Genomic DNA, 21249 nt, shown 5'->3' with positions numbered 1-21249 from the left:
ACCCTTTAACTACCATAAATATTTCCTTTTTGACATTTCCTTTTTTTTTTTTTTTTTGAAGATAATGCAATTAGGTGGTGGCTGGGGAATGATTCTTCATGATCAGCTGGCATCACCTGTTCTGCTGGAAATTCAAAAATGTGTCCAAAGGAGGCTAGAAAACATGTGGTTGCCCTTGTTCCTATCATGTGAACAGTTTGCAGCACGTCAAAAAATAAAGGTACAAGAAGGGTCACAAACCTGTCATTTTGATCTTTGATACATTGATGATTTTTAGATGGTACATATCACCTTTTTTATTGTGGTTGTTCGGTCATGTCCAACTCTTCATAATTCCATTTTGGGTTTTCTCAGCCATTCTTGGAATGGCTTGCCATTTTACAGATGAGGAAACAGAGGCAAACGATGTTAAATGACTTGCCCAGAGTCACACAATAGGCATGAGGGTGTTTTAGAACTCGGGCCTTCCTGACTCCAGACCTGCAAAAAATGCACTTTGCCATTTAGCTACTTCATTCTCAAAATTAACTGGTAGGAACTTCAAAGTACCATCCCCTTCACTGAGGTGACCAAACATTTTGGGCCAAATCACCAGAAAATGCTGCTGATCCTCTGAGTTAATAAGGAAATCAATTAAGGTAGAGAAAGGAAATTAGAATTTGGAATTATGGAGCTATAAACCTGCCTCATGTTAAAAAGGGAATTTGTGTTGAACAGTTGAGGTAGGATGTTATCTCTTTCCAACTGTTTCATTTCATACCATCCAAATTTGGATTTATTCCTCCACCTACCTAGCTTTTCTTAATGCCTCTAAGCCAAAGGTATTAAGCACAACTCCCTCCATCAGCCCTCCTGAACGCAGACTGAACCAGATTAAAATATAATTGGGAAATATTTCACAAAACAAATTATATTAAATTATATTTAAATATTTTATATTTATATTAAAATATTTTAAAAACTATGTCAGTATGCAGCCCTCAGGCATATTTATGTATGGATTAGTTGTCCTTATTCTATTTGATTTTTGACACAACTGCTTTAAATAATTTCCAATACAATTTACTTAATTTCTACACAATTTTTACTGTAGTGATTTATTACATACATAGCAATGATGGTCTAGAAACAGACTTACCATTTCAGCAATCTCCGTTTTTACTCTAATGACAAACGGTTTGCACATTTGATGTGATTTGCTAGTTATGTGAAAGTTATTTGGAAACTGCCAGTGTAGCAATCAGAAGACATGGGTTTGAATCCCAGCTTTACCACTTATTAGGCATTTTACTATGGAGTAATTTTACCTCTTTAAGGTTCAGTTTCCTTATTGTAAAATGAAAATAATAATATCATTACATATCGATCTTACAAGGTTGTTGAGAGGATCAAATGAAATAATGGACATAAATAATATTATTAATAATAATAAACATCAAAGAGCATTGACTATATTAATGTCAGCCATTAAATATTTTTATTAATATAACATTTATTACATAAATAAAAATAATAATTTTTGGATCAGCCAAAACATACAAGGATTGGAATCTTTTGATTAACACATAGCTCAAAAATATGGTGAAGAAATCTATCAAGTTTGAATTATAGGCTTCTGTCTGTCTTCTGGATAATTCTAGTTAAACCAGTGCTCAGCTGTATCAGAATGACTAATTGAAGATTGAAAAATTCTCAACTTTCTGTGTGTATTCCTGATGGCAAATTATCAGTTTGAATAGGTTTTTTTTAGGACTGACCAATCTTATGCTTTGACTCTTTGCTTTATTATCATGTAGCCACAACTAGAACATACAGACTTCCTCAATAGGGTGAATCCTGAAATCTAGAGAGAAGTATCTTTGGGATCCAAACAAGACAGTTTGGGAAGAACACTGTATAGGCTTTCCTGAGTTTTTACCAGTGAGTGGGTTAAGGAATGAAATGACCTAAAATGATCAAGTTAGGAGGCAGTTGGGAAAGAAGTTCCTATCTTTGGCAAGACTCCCAGCTGAGGAACTAGATATGGATTCAGAAAGAATATAAAAACAACTCTGGACAAGCAGTTCCATAATTATGGAACTAGCTGATACAATGTCAGGGTCTAAACAACACTAAAGAATTTTCAACAGGAAATAGATGGGCAGATGTCTGAGTGGTAGTGAAAAATTATGTTTAAACTCTAAGAAACACTGGAAATTGTAAGTCTAATCTTTCTTCAACTGTTACTGTGTGATCTACTTTGTTTTCCATAAAAATTTTTCTCAACTGTCTCATTCTGGCATTAATAAAACTCTGAATTCTTGAAAGCTATTTAGACTGATAGGTTGTAGCAAGTTTCAAATATGATCATAGTAACAGACTTTGCCTGCTACTGTTCAAAGAGCCTACTACTATTCAGAGAGCAGTTCAGCATGGAGAAAGAAGAATCCCTGTATGTTGAATTTTTGGCCACAGCAACCTATGAAATGGACCAAAATACAAAAAGATCATGAAATCACATACCTATTTCCATAGTGAAAATAATGGACAATGAATAAGAATCACGTTTTTCTTAAACTGTTTATAAACATTAATTGTTGATACACTTACTGAATTGTCTTTGAAATAGAGGCAAAATGAATTAATTATTAAAGGAACTGAAATGTATCCATATTGACAGTTTTCAACATAATTAAAGAAGATATAAACAAGTTTCAGCAAACTGGAAAGATGGCTCTCCTGCAGATACCTAAACAGAGAAAGAAAATTATAGACTGATTTTCTTAATGAATATTGATGCAAAAATCTTAAATAAAATATTAGCAAAGAGATCACAATAACTTATCATCAGGATAATACACTATGGCCAATTAGGATTTATGCTAGGAATACAGGACTGTTTTAATATCATTTAATATAATTAACTATCTCAATAACCAAACTAACAAAAATTATATATCATAGGTGCAGAAAAAGCATCTGACAAAATACAACATCCATTCCTATTAAACACACTATAAAGCATTGGAATAAATGTAATTTTCCCTTAGAATGATAAGTAGCATCTATTTAAAACCATTAGCAAGCATTATATGTAATAGGGATAAACTAGAAGTATTTCCAATAAGATCAGGGGTGAAACGAGGTTGTCTACTATTATCATTACTATTCAATAGTGTGTTAGAAATGTTAGCTTTAGCAATAAGAGAAGAAAAAGAAATGGAAGGAATTAAGAGTAGGTAATGAGGAAACAAAAAGATATATTAAGTCGGTTATCATCACGTGCCCAAAGAATACAAGAAACATCATTTTATGGCCCAGTTGGTGGTATGTTGCTGAAAAGTCTTGGTCTCTCAGGCTTTCTGTTCCTTAACAATATCTCTTCTACCTCCCTCGTACCCCACTTTGTGATTCTTTGCTGTTTCTCTGGAACTAAATCTATACTGACATACTTAATATAATGAAAAAAGACATAAACAAATTATAGCTAACTAGAAGGATGGCTTCATCAAGAAGCTATATAAAGTTAGTTTCATCATGTGCCCGAAGGCCACAGAGAACATACTTTTACAGCATACTTGGTGTTGTGCTGTAAAAAAAAGTTTTGGTCTCAATATCTCCGATGCCTGCCCGGTACCCTCTGTTCTCTGCTGTTTCTCTGGGACAACAACCCTCTAACCCCTCCACATACCAAAATCTGGAAACTTCTAGACTTGGAAGATTCTAGGCATGCAACTCTGTTTGTTGGTTAATTGCCTGTGACTTCAGGGAGAGCAGCCAAATTCAGCCTCCCAAAGCAGGAAGCCTCCCTATAAAAACACCAAAATGTTCTTATCCAGGATTAATCATCAGTCTATCTCTAATCAAGGAGAGTTGCTCTGATCCTGAAGCTATCTGAAATGTACTGAAACATGGACTAAATCATCATAAGACTCTTCCTACAATGTTCTAGAGACTGCCATGCCCACTGTTCCCTAATGATATCCTTGGTTGTATCCCTTTCCTTCTCCTTCAGCAAGCACGCAATAATTTTTTTTTTCATTCCTTCAATGTGAGAAAGTTCAATGGGCTCTCTTTCTTTCTTTCTTTCTTTTTTTTAAACTTTTTATTGCCAGAACCCATGCCAGGGTAATTTTTTACAACATTATCCCTTGCATTCACTTCTGTTCCGATTTTTCCCCTCACTCCCTTCACCCCCTCCCCCAGATGGCAAGCAGTCCTATACATGTTAAATAGATTACAGTAGATCTTGGATACAGTATATGTGTGCAGAACCAAACAGTTCTCTTGTTGCTCAGGGAGAATTGGATTTAGAAGGTATAAATAACCTGGGAGGAAAAACAAAAATGCAGTTTACACTCATTTCCCAGTGTTCTTTCTTTGGGTGTAGCTGCTTCTGTCCATCCTTGATCAATTGAAACTGAATTAGATCTTCTCTTTGTCGAAGAAATCCACTTCCATCAGAATACATCCTCATACAGTATCATTGTTGAGGTATATAATGATAATGGGCTCTCTTTCTTTGGAGATGTTGGTCCTGGCCCCAGTATAAAAATGAGGCTAGTGATTCACCCTGGTGTCCTTCCCTCATTGTCTTTGTCCACTAGTCCTTTGGATTGTCTCCAGTTAAACTACATGCCTTTCCTTTGTAACTTTCATTAAAACAAACTAAATAAAATAGGTTTTTGCTTTCAGTGAGGACTGACTCATCTAATTTTTCTGTGAAATTCTTTTAGTCCCAGAAATGAACTTTAACACTTGATTGTCTTTCCCTTTCACTTGGAAGTATAAAAAAAGAAATGAAAGTAAAAATAACTGCAACATAGTGATGATGATAACCCACATTTACATAGTATTTAATAGTTTACAAAATGCTTACATTTGAGGCAGTGGGTTCAAGTAGCAGATATGGTACTGAACATGGAGTCAGGAAGACCTGAGTTTAAATCCTGTAGTAGGCATTTAATATCTGTGTGACCTTAGCAAGTAACCTAACCTCTTAGTTTCCTCATCTGTGAAATGGACATAATAGTAACAACTACCTCAAAGACTTGTCTGAGAGAATCAAATGAGTAATATATGTAAAGCTCTTTATAAATAGTAAAATATTATATAAATGTTGATTGTTGTTATTATCTTGAAGAATATAAGAAGTAGAGAAATTCTAATGGTAAGTTAAGTAGAGTCTCTAAATAAAAATCATCAAAAATGCTTTCACATTTGGTGACAATGAAAATCTGGGTATAGGGAAGGAAACTGAAAATTATGATTTGGACTCAAGAAATGAAAAAAAGACCAAAGGCTTGTAGACTACTAAGAAGCTTCATAATACAGGCTTTTTAAGAAAAAATAAGTGAAAGGAAAGCATTAGATGTGGCAAGCACCAAGGAATATCACAAGAGATGAAATAGACAATATCTTTACAAAATAGAAAATGACTTTACTGAATTACTTCAGATTCAGTTGTCTGTGTATGACTGAATCATTGACTAGGTAGATCAAATGTCACAATCATTACTAATTAAAAAGAAAACAAAAAGAAGAAGAAATGATATGCAGTTATAGCCATTCCAACCAACCTGTTTAACAAACTCCTTAAATTGAAAAATGATAAAAAATAAAATCACCATACTTGTCAGTTTTTAGAGAAGGCAGTCACCATGATTAAAGATCTGTAAAGAACCCAATACCATCCCTGCCAGGTAACATTTGATGATCTTTCCAAGAGAGAAATGGTAGACAAGAAAAGATTCATTTAGAATACAAACATTTGCAAAACATTATGGAGGAGGAAAATGAAAGAGCAAAAGCAATTTTGGGTTACAAGTAAATAGCAATTGAGAAAAAATGAGACCTTGTAGAACCTGAAAATCAAAATTTCTCAAGAGCATTTGTACCTTAACTGAAAGGAGTACAAAAAATTGATATGAAATCAAACAGGTCTGCAAAAATTTTTTAATAGATTCTCCATTTTAATAAGGGATGATAAGAGGCAGCTAGGTTATCCCAGTGGATAGAGCATTGGGCCTGGAGGTAGGAAATCTGAAGTTCAAATCCATCATCACATGCCTAGCTATAGGCAAGTCATTTCACCTCTGTTTGCCTCAATTTCCTCATCTCTAAAATAGGGATAACACCCATCTCCCAGGATTGTGAGGATCAAATGAGATAATAATTATAAAGCTTTTAGGATACTGTTTCAAAACATAATAAGCACTATGTAAATGTTAACTGCTGCTGCTGCTGTTTTTAGTGGAAGAACCACTTTGGACTTCATTGGCTTCAATAGACACAGGGTATTGGTAATACACAAGAAGTGTTAAATCTACAAGTTAAAGTAACTACTGTGTGCCAGGCACTATGCTAAATGCACACAAGATCCTATGACACTTGTACCCAAAGAAGATTAAATTCAATAATCTATTAAGTAGTAACATCAAGAGAGGTATTAAGTGGGAATTTCATGTTTAGCATGGGTGTCTGCAATTATCATTAGAAAATAAGCTGCATAAAATTCCAAAGAGGGATTCCTTGTCAACTATGAGATTCTCTACATGTTCCTATGATTTTAAAATCCAGAACTACATCAGAAAAAAAAATTGTGAAGAAGAATGCATATTACAAAGATTACGGAATGTACTTGAATGGGAAGTCTTGAGTTGATTCAGTTCTATGTCTATCTTGGACAGACACTGTAGATAGTTGGTGAACTAGGCCCAGAATTGACTAAGAGAAGATCAGATAGTAAATTGAGTAAATTTACACAGTGTTTTCATTAATATCCAGCTTCTTGTTGATGCTAAAGCACATACATTTAATACTATTTTCCATTCAAATAACAAAACAAAAACATCTTCCTGGTGATATTGTGTGGTTTTGCCTCATAGAATATGACAGTTTCAGAAGATCAAACTGCAAGAGATTCAAGGGAAAGATGCATGAAAATATAAGTAAGAAAGAAGTAAAACACTCTGTTTCTTATGAGAGACAGCCTCAGGAAGACTTTAGCTCAAATCTCACTTCAGACAATTGTATCTCAGTTTTCCTCTTTGTAAAATGAGAGGATTGGATTCAATAACATCTAATATTTTTTCTAACTCTAAATTGATGATCTTATGATTTGCATGTTAGAAATGGTATCAAAATATCACAATGCATTTTAATTACTATATCAGTAGAAGCTTCTGGTTATATAATTAGTGAGAGATGATGGTTCCACTATACAAAGGCTGCATGATGTCCACAAAATAGTGAAACATGGAAAAAAATCTCTAGCTCATTTGATAAATTTTCTGTGAAGGAAAGTTGTGGACAAGAATCATAGGATGAGAATCTTCAACAGAAAGACTGTTTCCACACCACAGATCTAATATAGGCAGTGTGGATAAAGGGGCTGGATTTCATCAAAAATACTTGGGTTTAGATGTCAGTAGTCATACTCTCTCTTAGCCTCAATATTCTTATCTGAACTAAATATTAGCCTTGTCACTCTTTCTAGGGTTGTTGGGAGATTCAAATGAGATAATGTTTTAAAGAACATTTAAATAAATGTTAGCTATTATTGTATGTTTCTTTGATATTATTCTACTCTCTATTTTATGTTCCTTTGTAATTTTCATGCAAATTCCCTTTTAAATATCTAAAAAGATGATATTTTGCCATCAGGGTTAGGAAGGATCATAGAAAAAAAGATTGCTGAGTCTTCTCCCTAAAGGGAGCCCGGATTTGAGGATCTAGATAAGCAATAGTATCTTGAAATCTGAAGAGGTACCAGTAGGCTGAGATACATCTTGGTAGGTGAATGAGAAATCATGTGGCGATAAGATACAGAGGAAGTCTGTTGCATCCCATGACACCAATATACATAATTGATGAATTGATTCTACGTTTAATTTATGTTTAGTTGCAGATGGAGGATATAGCTGAAGAATTTATACTCAAGAAACGTGGAGAGAAAATTGGGGTCTGGAAGGCAAGTATTGTACTTTATTTTCTCAGAAGAAAGAAGATCTAAAAAATTTTTAGAATTTATCCTTTTTGGGGCAGCTAAGTGGGGTAGTGGATAGAGCACAGCCCTGAAGTTAGGAGGACCTGAATTCAAATCTGGTCTTGGACACTTAGCATGTCTTAGCTATATGACCTTGGGCAAATCACTTAACACGAATTTCCTCAGGGGAAAAAAAAAGAAGAAGAAGATCCATGCTTTTTGTCACAGTATTATTTTTCTGTACCCTCATGCTTTGAAGATGTGACTGAAAATGACTTTCTTAGCCACAAAGACCAAAATTGTCAACATCTATTCTTAACTCATTAAAGGAATCTAAGGAGCATTGGCACAATAGTAAGTTATTCATCCCAGCCTGTTATTGAGCATATGATATATATATATATATGTTATAATAATGATTTGTTAAAAGCTGTTTCCTTTCAAACATAAAAGAGAAAGTAGAATATATAATTAAATCAACAGGTTAAATTGTCTCACAAAATCACTTTGATTTAAGATTACATTTTAGCTTTATCAGAGGAGGTTAAGTATCATTATGATAATTATTAAAATCATAATGTGATACTTCATTCGAGATGTGCCAATTTTACATCTTAAAGAGCATGAAAAAAATCATTCTTCTTGCCAGAATGTAAATTTATGCAATTATCCATTTTCTTACTAAAATCAAGTAAAATAGTAGGACAGGACATGAAGAAAAGCAGCAACTTCCTCTATTAGATGGCATATGAAGACATTATTTTCTCTGCCACTGAGAGACTGCTTCTAAGAGAGAAATCAAGTATCTAGGTTGATATTGCAACCTTACAATGTGATTGTTGAACTCTCTACGTTGAAAGAAAAGAGTAAGAGGGAACTTTGTTGTAGTAGAGCCACTTAATTCTGAACAACTGTGACATTTCTTGTGTTTCCGGTTTTCCCCTATTATGTGTGTCAGAGTGTGTGAGATTATTGTACCTGGAAAATATTGTATGTGACATTGTTCAGCAAGCTACCTGAGATTCAAGGTAGTATGAAGTACATGAAAGGCTTAGACCCTATGATAACTCTGTATCACAAGGTCAGCAGTAGCTGCATCCTTGACAACACATTCTGAATCCTTTTTTGTACATAGGTGTGCTTATGCCAAAAGTGATGGGACTTTAATACATTCTGACTTCTAGTGGTTTCACTACACCAATTCAAACTAGAACCAAGTGACTCACTGATGGAAAAATCCTTCACTATTTTAAAGCCCTTAGGTCCGGGAACATTTCTACCTGGTTACCAAGTAGTTAATATCTTTTTGATCTTATCAAAGAAATGTTTATCTCACAAGGCAATCACAGGGTATAAACCATCTTGTTCACACATTTAAAACCTAACAGTGTAACTATTATCACTCTTGACACCTTGTAATTTCATTCATTGAGGTAAAGGTGAAAAGAAAGACTTCAAATAGATTCTCTCTATAGTATGATAAAGTGATATAAACCTTCAAAAGAGAATCATTCTGAAGCTCCAGTGTAGATATTCTATTAAAATTTTAAGATTCCTTTAACAAAATAGCTTTTAAAATTTTTTAAAAGACTTTTAATTTAAATAATGAGTTAATTAAAATTGTCTATTGGCCAAGGACTTGATATTTTATTGGAAAAAGCAACCACATGAATTCTGGCATTTTTGCAATAAATGAAAAAGGCCAAAAGGAAATTGAAATTAGAGCAATGGTTAGCTGGTTCTTAGGGAGATAAAGACTTTGTTGAAGTTAGCTTCATCTATCACCAAGGAACAAAAGGAAACATTTCACAGGAACCTTATTTTTATCTTGAAGTTTTCATGGTGAACATATATAAAAAGACCATTATGAAAATAATTCAGTTGAAGCATTAATATCTGTTTTAGAGGATGAAGAAAATGACATCTATTAAGAGGTTGAAAAAAATATATAACAAGCTAAATCTGTGTGTGTGTGTATTGAATCTTTGATTTCAATGAAAGAATGAGCAGGGAAGAAATTAGTGGGAAAAAATAAACTGGAAAATATTTTTCAAGTTTAGTTTAAGTACAAAAGCTTATAGACAAATTAGAAGACATACCTCTGTATTGTGTGTAAAGAACCTATGTTGTTGCTATTCGCAGGAAGGGTAACTAAGGAAGGGTAACTAAGAGATTGGTAGAGGCAACAAATTAGTGATATTAGCATTAGCATGTTTGGCCTAATTTACTATGTATAGATATTAATTGTTTAGTAATGAGTCAAATTAGTCAGATTTATAGAGTTTGAATTCAAAGACATATTGTAGGGGAGGAAAAGTCAGGGGAAAAAGTGAGAAAATTATACTTTTATTTGCACTTAAAGTTCATCAGTTATCTCTCTAGGGGTGGATAGCACTTTTTTATTGAGTCCTTTGGTATTGTCTTGGATCACTATATTAATCAGAATAACCAAGTCTTTTACAGTTGATCATCATTACAACATTATGGCTACTGTGCATAATATTCTCTCAGTCCTCACTTCATTTTGCATCATTTCATATAGATCTTGCCATGTTCTTTTTTTTCCCCCTCAAATCACCCTTCTTAACATCATTTCTTATAGCAAAATAGTACTCCATAGTTATATGCTCCAGTATTCAGCCATTCCCCAATTGATGAACATCCCCTCAGTTTCCAATTCTTTGTCATCACAAAAAGACCTGGACCACTGTTTTATAGCACTTTGGGGATAGTTCCAGGTGTTCTCCAGAATGGTTGGACTAGTGAACTGGTCCAACAACAGTTCAGTAATAGGTATATAATATACTTATTTTCCCTCATCCCCTCTAACATTTGTCAGTTCTGATAGATATGATGTGGTATTTTAGAACTGTTTTATTTTTGTTTTTTCTAATCATGAGTGATTTAGAGCATTTTTTCATGTAATTATAGATAGCTTTGATTTCTTTTCTGAAAACTGCTTGTTCATATCCTTTGATCATTTATTAACTGGATAATGGCTCTTGAATTTGATTCAATTCCCTATATATTTAAGACATATTAGAGAAACTTGCTGTAAAATTTTTTTATATTACTTCATTGTCTATGGTACCTTTTAGCAAAATGCATGTAGTATTCCTGATTATATTTTTCAGTTAGGTTTTATTTTTGCTTTTGCTTTGATTGAGATCATGATTGCTATACCTGTCCTGTTCAGCTGAATCATAATAGATTCTACTCAAGCTTTGCACTTGAATTCTGTCTGTTTCAAGTGTATCTCTTGTAAATAACATATTGTTAAATTCAGGTTTCTAATCCATTCTGCTATCTGCTTTGGTTTTATGAGTGCATTTCATCCACATTCATAGTTATAATTACTAACTCTAATTGCTATCACTCTCCATATTACTTTCTTCTGCTTATTCTTTTTCTTTTTGTTCTGTGCCTCCTCAAAATATTTTGCTTCCTACCACTACCTCCCCTAAAAATCCTCCCACTCTACATCTCCCCCTTCTCCAATACATCTTATCCCCTTCTCCTCCTATATCCCATCTTGAGTAAGATTTCTATTCCTAAGTGACAGTGTATATGTGTGTGTGCGTGTGTGTGTGTGCGCGTATGTATGCAGAGACAGAGTAGGGGAGGGAGAATAAGGAGAGAGAGAGGCAAAAAGAGAGAGAGACAGAAAGTGAAAGAAGCAGGAAGAGAAAGAGAGGGAGGGAAGAGAGAGAGAAACAGGGAAGAAAGAGAGAGAGAGAGAGAGAGAGAGAGAGAGAGAGAGAGAGAGAGAGAGAGATCTTTGAACAAATTTGGATGAAAGTGAGATTCAAGCATTGTTTGCTACCATCACCTCTCTTGCTAACATTTTCCCTTCCACTATAAAAAAACAACTCTTCCTTACATTTCTCCTGTATGTAAGAAAATTTGTTCCATTTAACCTCCCCCATTTTCCCTAGTGCATTCTTCTTTCTCTTACTTACATTCTTTTTCTTGGAGATCATCCCAACATAATTGACTCACACCCATGTCTTCTATGTATGTAGACTCCTAATTGCTCCAATAATGATAAAACTCTTAGAAATTACATGTATCCTTTTACCACATAGGAATGTAAATAGTAAAATGCTATTGAATTCCTTATGTTTACTCTTTCATGTTTAAGTTATTATGCTTCTGTTTAAATGTAAAATTTTTCTAGTCAGCTCTGGCTTTTTTTTCCCTTGCTTATTCTATCTTTATTACTCTTTTTAAAAATATACTATTTTATTTTTTTCCAGTTATATATAAAGACAATTTTTAACATTAATTTATAAAACAAAATTTTCAGTTCCAAATTTTTTATCTCCTTTACTCTCTCCTCTTTAAGATAGTAAGCAATTTGATATCGGTTGTATATGTGTAATCATGTAAAACATATTACCATATCAGTGATGTTGTAAAAGAAGAAAGAGAACAAAAGGAAAAAAAAAACTACAGAAAAAAGTAAAGTGAAAATACCATGATTCAATCTGCATTTAGACTCCACTAGTTCTTTCTCTGAATGTGGATAGCATTTTATATTTTGAGTTTTTTTGTTTATTTGTTTTTGTGTGTGTGTATATGTGTGGGAATTGTCTTGGATCATTGTATTGCTGAGAAGCATCTTTGGTCTTTTTATCAAGAATACTTGGAAATCCTTAATTTCATTAAATATTCATTTTTCCCCATGAAGGATTATACTCAGTTTTACTGGGTAGATTATTCTTGGTTGCAATCTGAGCACCTTTGCCCTCTAGAATATCATATTCCAAGCCTCTATGCTTCTTTAATATGGAAGCTTCTAAATTTTGTGTAATCTTGACTGTGGCCCCAGGATATTTGAATTGTTTCTTTCTGACTTCAATATTTCCTCCTTGACCTGAGAGCTCTAGAATTTGGCTATAATATTCCTGAGAGTTTTCATTTTGGGCTGTCTTTCAGAAGGCTGATTAGTGGATTCTTTCATTGTTTTATTCCCTAGATCTAAAATGTTAAGTCAATTTTCCTTTATAATTTTTTAAAATATGATATCTAGGCTCTTTTTTGGTCATGGCTTTCAAGCAGTTCAATAATTCTTAAACTATCTCCTCTCCAAGACAGATTTTTTTTTCTACTGATGAAATACTTCATATTTTCTTCTTTTTTTTCATTCTTTTGACTTTTATTGTCTCTTGAAATTTCATGGAATCATTAGCTTCCCCTTACCCAATTCTAATTTTTAAGGAATTATTTTCTTTGAGGAGATTCTATACTTTTTTTTTTTTCAATTTGGCCAAGACTGCTTTAAAAAGCACTCTTTTATTAAGTGACTTTTTGAAATTCTTACCATTTTATCTTTTCTGTTTTTAAGGTAATTCTTTCCCAGTATTTTTTGTGCCTCTTTTACCAAGTTGTTGATTATCTTTTCATTGTTTTCTTGTATCATTCTCATTTCTTTCCCCATTTTTTCTCTACCACTTTTATCTCTTATCTTCTAAGAGTTCTTGCTGGTCTTGGATCCAATTAGCATTTTTTTCTGAGGCTGTGCTTGTAAATGATTTCACATTGTTGTCTTCTACATTTGTGTCTTGGTCTTCTCTTCCAGCATAGTAGCTTTTTATGGTCAAGATCTTTTTGAGTTGTTTATCATTTTCCCAGCCTAATTCCTGATTTTGAATTTTATGCTAACATTTGGCTTTGATTGCTGGGGGTGGGGAGGCACCATGCCAAACATCAGGCATTTTTGTGTGGCAGTTTTCAGAGCTAGTTCTGGTGCTTCCAAGATAACATAATTCTAAGAGAGATGTAAAAAATGCTCTTTTGGTCTGCACTCGGGTTTTTACCCAGGGATGTCCCTTGTTCTCCTGGAGCCACAAAAACTGTTGCTCCTCCTTGCCCCTGAACTATGACCAGGTCTCTTGCTCTCATACTTTTGACTCTGGAGCAGTGTGACCAAGACTTCTGCTCCCTTGTTGACTGACCACAGGCTCTTCTCTCTGCCCTGGAACTGCTTATATGGCAATAGAGTTGACAATTAGCATCAATTGTCATCAAAGGGTACTCTATAATCTTTCTGACAATTTGTCTGAATCCCCCTTAACATCTCTGGCAAGAGATGGGAGCTCCTGAAGCTGCTGCTAGTACTATGAAGACTGCCTTTAAGGCCCACCACTAGTGTTCTTGCAATGTTCAGAGATTGTACCCATCCATGTTACAGACTCCTTCTTGTGGACCCTCTTAAGTTGTTGTAGGCTAGAAAAATGTCTCCCTCTGACTTTTTGTTGGCTCTCCTGCTCCAATATTTGACTTGAGGCATTGTTTTTAAGTTGTTTAGAAAGAACTGTTAGGAGAGTTCATCAGGGTCCAACATGTAATCTGCCATCTTGGCCCTCTAAGTATCTTTAAAAAAAAAAAGTTTCCAACCAAAGCTGTTTCTTAATATCCCCTAGTAATATCTATCAAAGATTAATGAATTCTAATCATCAGGAATACTTTCTTAACCATCATGCTATTGTAGCAATATTTTTTTCCTTCTGTCCTTAATGTCATAACAGCTAATCCCCATTATGTGTGCATGTGTTTGCCTTTCATATACATTTAATTTATGTGACAATATGACAACAGCAGTGACAACTTGACAATTTTTTCTGGAATAGTTATGAGAAGGCAGTAACACTTTTTTATTATATAATTGCACTCAAGTATGCTATTTCTAACCATTTCTTCTTTTTCTTTTCTTTTCTTTTTTTTTTTAATGGAGCATAGCAGAATTTATTTCAGGGGATGTACTAATGTGCAAGATCTGCCTTTATCCCCACCCACAGGCCAATCACTTGAACCAATATCCCTAACACAATTTACTTGCTCCACCTTTGCAGGCCTCACGTAGGCCATCTCTTGGGATTGGCTCCCGTTCCAGCAAGAAGTTTGCAACAGGCATTCGGTCGGAGGTAGGAGTTCACGGTTTCCTCATGGATGGTGCCTCATTTCTGCTATTCTGATTGCTTGCCAGATTTCTAACTTTTTCTAGTGTACTTTGATCTAATTAAACCCTATGTATTTCCTGGCTCTTGACTACTTACCTGGTCTTGATCTTTATACATGTGCATATTCCCTCAGCTAATTTCTAAAGGTCCAACAACATCTAAACTATCAGCTTTTAGCAATTCTCTGTTTCCAGTACTTTCTTATGTTTGATTCCTATATTTCATTTCAATCTTCCCTAAACTCTGCCTTAACTCTGCTCCCAAACTTCATATGTTTTGTCAAGCGGATCAGAACCAGTTCTCTCCATTATCTTAGATTCTTTATTATTGTCATTTCCCACAAATTAAAAGGGTTTTATCAACTTGATTTCCATCAGAAAAAACTTAAAAGTGTTGCTTTAGACATTCTTGCTTGTGGCTAGGTCATTTCACCTCACTACATAACATGCTTCTTATATGGGTTCCCTGCATTATGCAATAATTCCTTACAACTGGTCTTGAAGAAATTCACAGTCTCAGAGTTGACAGGTGTTGGAACTTTTTAGGCCAGCCTATATCTGAACAAGGTTTCCCTTGACAACATCCCCTAAGATTGGTCATGCAGCAGGCAAGTCTTTTTCTAGGTGACTCTAATTGTTGGGAAGTTTTTCACTTGTTTCAGGCCCAAATCTTCCTCTTGGAAATTATTCACCCATTTCTTCCTAATTTTTCTCTCTCTCCAACCTAAGAGAACAAATCTAATGCCTCTTCTCCAAGCTAGCCCCTCAAATACCTGCAGCTTTCATGTCCCTGCCCCAATTTTTTTTTATCATCTCTCAAATAATCAAACTCATTTCTTTCAACCAAATTTAATGTGATCATACTAGTCATTCTCCTCTAGAGATCCTTCAGTTTATCTCAATTTTATTTGTTTAACCAGACTTATGATGAACCTTGCCACGTGAGGAATTTTCTCTAATGATGTAGATTGGCAACTTCTCTTCAATATATAGCCTTAGAGAGTGGTTTGATGCTAGAGTTGAAGGCACTTGTCCATAATCATACACCCAATACACAAAACTTGAAAACCTAGATTTTCTTTAGTGCCCCTACTTTCCTTCTAAAGTGGAAGGAGCAGGGGCAGCTAAGTGGTGCAATGGATAGAGCACCAGCCCTGAAGTCAGGAGGACCCGAGTTCAAATCTGGTCTCAGATACTTAACACTTCCTAACTGTGTGATCCTGGGCAAGTCGCTTAACCCCAATTGCCCCAGCAATAAATACATAAATAAAGTGGAAGGAACAGTTTCTGGACCTGAACCTAATGTGCCAGCCAGATGTTGTATGATCAGGACAGAATAAAAACTGACTCCACTGCCTTTCAACATCTCTGAAGACCTGTAGCTTTGTTAACCACCATAGTACACCCTTCATTCTGTCCCTAAAATAACAAATATCTTTCAGAAAAGCTGCTGTTGCTCTTTCTTGTCTTTTACTTTAGTGAAGAGAGTGATAAATAAAAGGCAGGTGTCCTGGGTTCAAAATAATCTGACTCTTCTACTTTAAAACCTGTTTTGGAGTAAGCCACTTATTTCCATGACTCAGTTTCTTCATCTCTTAAATTAAGAAGTTAGAAAAGATGAGCTCCAAGGTCCCTTCTGTTTTTAAATCTATGATTGTCTAATCATTTATGTATAAAGTGAGATTTGAATGAGATTTTCCTTTGATCCTTAGTAAATTTCAACTAATTGAATATATCTAATAGTCTAGCCTTTCAGGATCTTTTGGGATCTTAAATCTGCCATTGAACATGTTAGTGATTCCTCCTAGCTTTGTGTCCTTGGCAAATTTGATGTTACTCCTGTCTTAAACTTCCCTATTATTCACTATTTGCACTCTCTCAAGTGGTGGTCTCATCAGTTTCTATGGGTTCAATCTTCTCTCCACAAATGATTCCCTGCTCTATGTATTTCATTTTCCATCAATGGTTCTGCTTGGATTTGACTCCAAGAACATCACATCCACACACCAGGGATTCCTTGATAGTCCTCTCCCTTTTCTTCTTCCTTTTGTATATTGTCTTCATTATGACCTCATAGGGAGGTAAGGTCCTTGAGGGCAGAAATTAACTTTTCTTTTCTTAATTGTATCCCTAGCCCTTGGCACAATGTCTAGCACCTAGAAGGCACTTAATGCATATTGAATTTAATTGAATTGAGTGTTTCCAGTCCTATGGCTCTCCTGAGCTCTAGTCCCACATCAACAACTACCCATTGGATGTGTCCCACTCATTATTCTATAGACGTCTTAGGCTCATCTTGCTTAAAACAGAACTTCTTGTTATTCTCTCCTCTCCCCCCCCCCCAAATCACTGTTCATCCAGACTTCCCTGTTACTATCAAGGTCACCATCCTCCTTCCAGTTACCCAGCCTCAGAATCTCAGTGTTATCTTTTACTCTTCAGTCTCACTTGTTCTATCTCTCCAATTAGTTGTGTAGCCTTAACATCTCTTTCTTTCTGTCATCTATCCTTTTCTGTCCACTCACATTTTAGTTGAGGCTCTCATTGCCTTTTTCTTGCCTGGACTGAAATTATTTTGGTGGTCTCTTATTGCTCCCTTTGTTTCAGTCTGCTCTCCACCATAGTCCATCCTCTACAAAGCCATTAAAGTAATTTTCTTAAATCACAGCTCTGAGTCTCCTGTGGTGTCATATTTCCTCTAGGACAAAATATAAACTCTGCCACTTAAAGCCCTTAGCAACGTGGCTCCAACCTACTTTTCCAGCTTTACTGCACATTACTAACTCCTCCTAGCCTTCTTTCTGCTCCTTGTCTGTGCCTTTGCTAGCGCTGCTCTCTATCCTGGAATGTGCTTCCTCCATATCCTTTCTCTTCTTTAAGACTCAGCTAAATCAACCCCTTCTAAGAAGACTTTCATGATCCATCTAACTGCTGGTCTCCCCCAAAATCACTTGGTATTTATTTTATATATATATTTTTTACATACATATGTATTTGTATTTGTGGCTTTCCCCTTAGAATATAAGCTCCCTGAGAGCAAAAACTTTTATTTTTATCTTTGTGTTCCTTAATATGGTGTCTGACATAAATAGTTTATTAAATGCTTGCTTGCTTGATGAAGTAATAAGTTTATTCTCATGGAAGATCTAAAAGCAAAGGCAGATTGACCATTCCCTCAAGAACTTCATTAGATTATAAGATCCTTGAAGGTAGAAAACCTGTCTCTTCTAAACATATCTTGCTAAGTGAAATGAGCAGAACCAGGAAATCATTATACATTTCAACAACAATACTCCATGATGATCAGTTCTGATGGCTGTGGCTCTCTTCGACAATGAGAGGATCCAAATCAGTTCCAATTGATCTGTAATGAACAGAACTGATTCTACACCCAGAGAAAGAACTATGGTAAATGAATATGGACCACAACATAACATTTCCACTCTTTCTGTTGTTGTTTGCTTGCATTTTTGTTTTTTCTCAGGTTATTTTTACCTTCTTTCTAAATCTGATCTTTCTTGTACAACAAGATAACTGTATAAATATGTATACATATATTGTATTTAACATATACTTTAACATATTTAACATGTATGGGATTACCTTCCATCTAGGAGAGGAAAGGAGAGGAAAAGATGAAACAGAAGTTTTTGCAAGGGTCAGTGTTAAAAAATTATCCATGCATATACTTTGTAAATAAAAAGCTATAATAAAAAATAAACATATATCTTGCATAAGACCTAGAATATTCTTTTGCCATACAGATCTCAGCTGGGCATTTAATAAAATCTGTTCAACTGAATATTACAAAGGCAATTCATGCCTAGGTGAGTCCCTTCTAATTCTAAGATAATGAAATTTCTATTTATATGAAGTTCCCTTTTAAATGATAGTATATTTTACATTAGAATTGTAGTGGATTTCTCTCTTCAACTTTGTCCTTTTTTAATTTTCTTACTGTCAATATATTTCACTGTTTCAAAGAATCCTTTCTAATTTAGCAGATGATTTTTGAGAATTTCTGTGAGCAAAAAATTCATTATTCTTCAGCCAATGTGATAATGAAATTCTCTTGAACTTCTATAAGCAAACATAGTGTGTCACCAAACCTATTTTCAAAACTTTTCTAACTTGGCATAGGATTGCCACAATATACACTACACTGACAATACCTTTAAAGAACTCTGAGTAACTCCCAAATCCAGGTATCAAAGCTGTCAGAGTAAGACTTTAATGGATAGGGCAATATAAGGGTGATACAGTGAACAATACCACACTGCATATCTCTACTGGTTCCTTTTTCTAGAGTAAGAGAGGTTATTGACTTCTGTTTCTTCATAATGGGGACATAGTTTAAGCTGTAGATTGGATGAATTAATCTTTAAATTAAAAACTGGTGCATTTGTTAAATGATTTGTATGTTCCCTTTTGGCACAAAACTCATATTGTTCAATAAGAAGTAGTTTGTGATCACAGTTATAACTTATGACAGTTTTCATTACTATACAACATGGTCTTTTATTCTAAATAACACATTTAGTTTCTCTGTACCCCACCTCTTAAAAAAAAAATGTTGCCTCTTCTGCTTCCTTAGTCCAAAAGAGACAAGACATTAGACAGTGGAACTGAGGGAGAGAAATGCCAAAATCTATTGTATTTATGGCATAAGTTTGAAAAAATAAGGGTTAGGAAATAGGACTTGGAAAATTTAACTGAAGTAATGCTTTTTTTATTGGAAAGTTTGGGGAGATTTAAAAAAAACCCACACAGACACAAAAACAAAGCTCATTTGTTGTATTCTCTCTTATGGACAGCCTGAGGAGAGTAAATGGATATCTTCATCTACTGACATTATTGCTTTCCGTAAAGCATTATTGAACCCTCTATTAGCAAAATTGTTTCAACAATTTGTATCACTAAAAGGAGAGTTATTGGGGAATGGAGTACTCTTCTGGCAAGAGGTTCAAAAATATAAGGTACTGTAAAAACTGAAATAAGTCATTTGTTTATGTTAAGGAGGAAAATGCATTGAAATTTCAGATCTTTAACTGAGTAGAGAATATGAAGACAATAGAGATGTTTTTCATGAATTTAATTTTGAAATATTATTCCTTTCTCTACTGATATGTATAAAAATTAAAATGCATATTTTTCAACTGTTGGACATTAACAAAAATGTTAATATTTGAGATCCTTTATGCTTAAACATGGTATGAAATAGTAGTGAACTCTGAAGGAAAATTATTCCTTATAAGGTGAATTAAAATTTGACCTATAATAATATGCCATTATATTAATTATAATTGTACTTAAAATACTTGAAATATTATTTCTGCACATAATTTATAAATATATTACATACATCCTTCTCTATCATATTTCTTTGTTATTGTAGCCAAGAAAATTAAAGGTTTCTTCAAGTCATACTTGTAGGAGCTATAACAAAGATCATGGCTTACAAATAAATCAATAAAGAAAAAAAATAACATTTAAATGCATTTGGAGGTTTACAATACATTTTCTTCAAATGGTTTTGTGAAGTAGGTAATATGAGCATTATCATATTTTGAGCATTTTTATGTAAATGTAATTATATAATGCTCATAGGTTATATGAACATTATTGTATTTTACAACCAAGGAGATTTTTCCATGGTTGCACCCAGTTTTGAAAGTAGCAGAGTTGGAATTTGAATTCAGATTTCCAAAGTCTGAGACCTTTGCTAATTTTCTCCTTTCCAAAGAATGAGTGATTAAAGTCATTTTATTTTCAGATGTTAAATTGGAATGAATAAAACCTTTACAATTCCAAGGATAAACTTCACAATTATCTCCAACCAGTTCAATACATTTGTTCAACAGTCAGGCCTCTGACTGAACCTCTTCTAGGGATGAGGAGATGACTACTTGACCCCTTCACTTTTAATTTAACTACTAAAATTTTGGGCTTATACTTCTTTGCAAAGAATTCATAATTTATAAGCTGTCAGTCTCATCCCTTATCCCTCTTGTTTTTATTTTTAAATGAGGCTTTTTAACTACTCTTAGTTGAACTCTTTTCTGAGATTTTACTTATAGTTACTTCAAAAATTTTCATCTTCCTTTGAAATTTTTTCCAAGATTCTTTTGTTTAATAGTATTTGGTCACATTAGGATTTTTCTTGCTTACTGCTTTCCTTCATCACTCATACACACTAACATCACATTCACAATTAGCTGCTGGTTTGTTTTTGAAAAGAAAGTGTTGTTATGACTGGTTATTGTAGCTCCTTCTTCACAGTTCCTCCAGTTAGTTCCATACTTTCCTTTGGAGCTTTTAGCAT

The 21249-nt window shown here is 34.2% G+C and overlaps 1 protein-coding gene across 5 annotated transcripts in view; it reads left to right on the top strand.

The window, feature by feature from the left end:
• Positions 1–21249, top strand: part of RGS22 (regulator of G protein signaling 22) — a 162066-nt gene that overhangs the window by 116195 nt on the left and 24622 nt on the right. For all 5 annotated transcript variants that reach the window (XM_031947043.1, XM_031947040.1, XM_031947042.1 and 2 more), the window contains 3 exons: positions 62–220; positions 7883–7951; positions 19742–19903. In XM_031947043.1, the coding sequence (XP_031802903.1) occupies positions 62–220; positions 7883–7951; positions 19742–19903 (390 nt within the window). The remainder of the gene's footprint in view (positions 1–61; positions 221–7882; positions 7952–19741; positions 19904–21249) is intronic.

This window comes from Sarcophilus harrisii, chromosome 1 (assembly GCF_902635505.1).
Source record: "Sarcophilus harrisii chromosome 1, mSarHar1.11, whole genome shotgun sequence".
In the NCBI taxonomy this organism is placed as follows: domain Eukaryota; kingdom Metazoa; phylum Chordata; class Mammalia; order Dasyuromorphia; family Dasyuridae; genus Sarcophilus; species Sarcophilus harrisii.
Note: the sequence above shows the minus strand (reverse complement) of the source record. Positions and strands in the feature narration are given on the sequence as shown.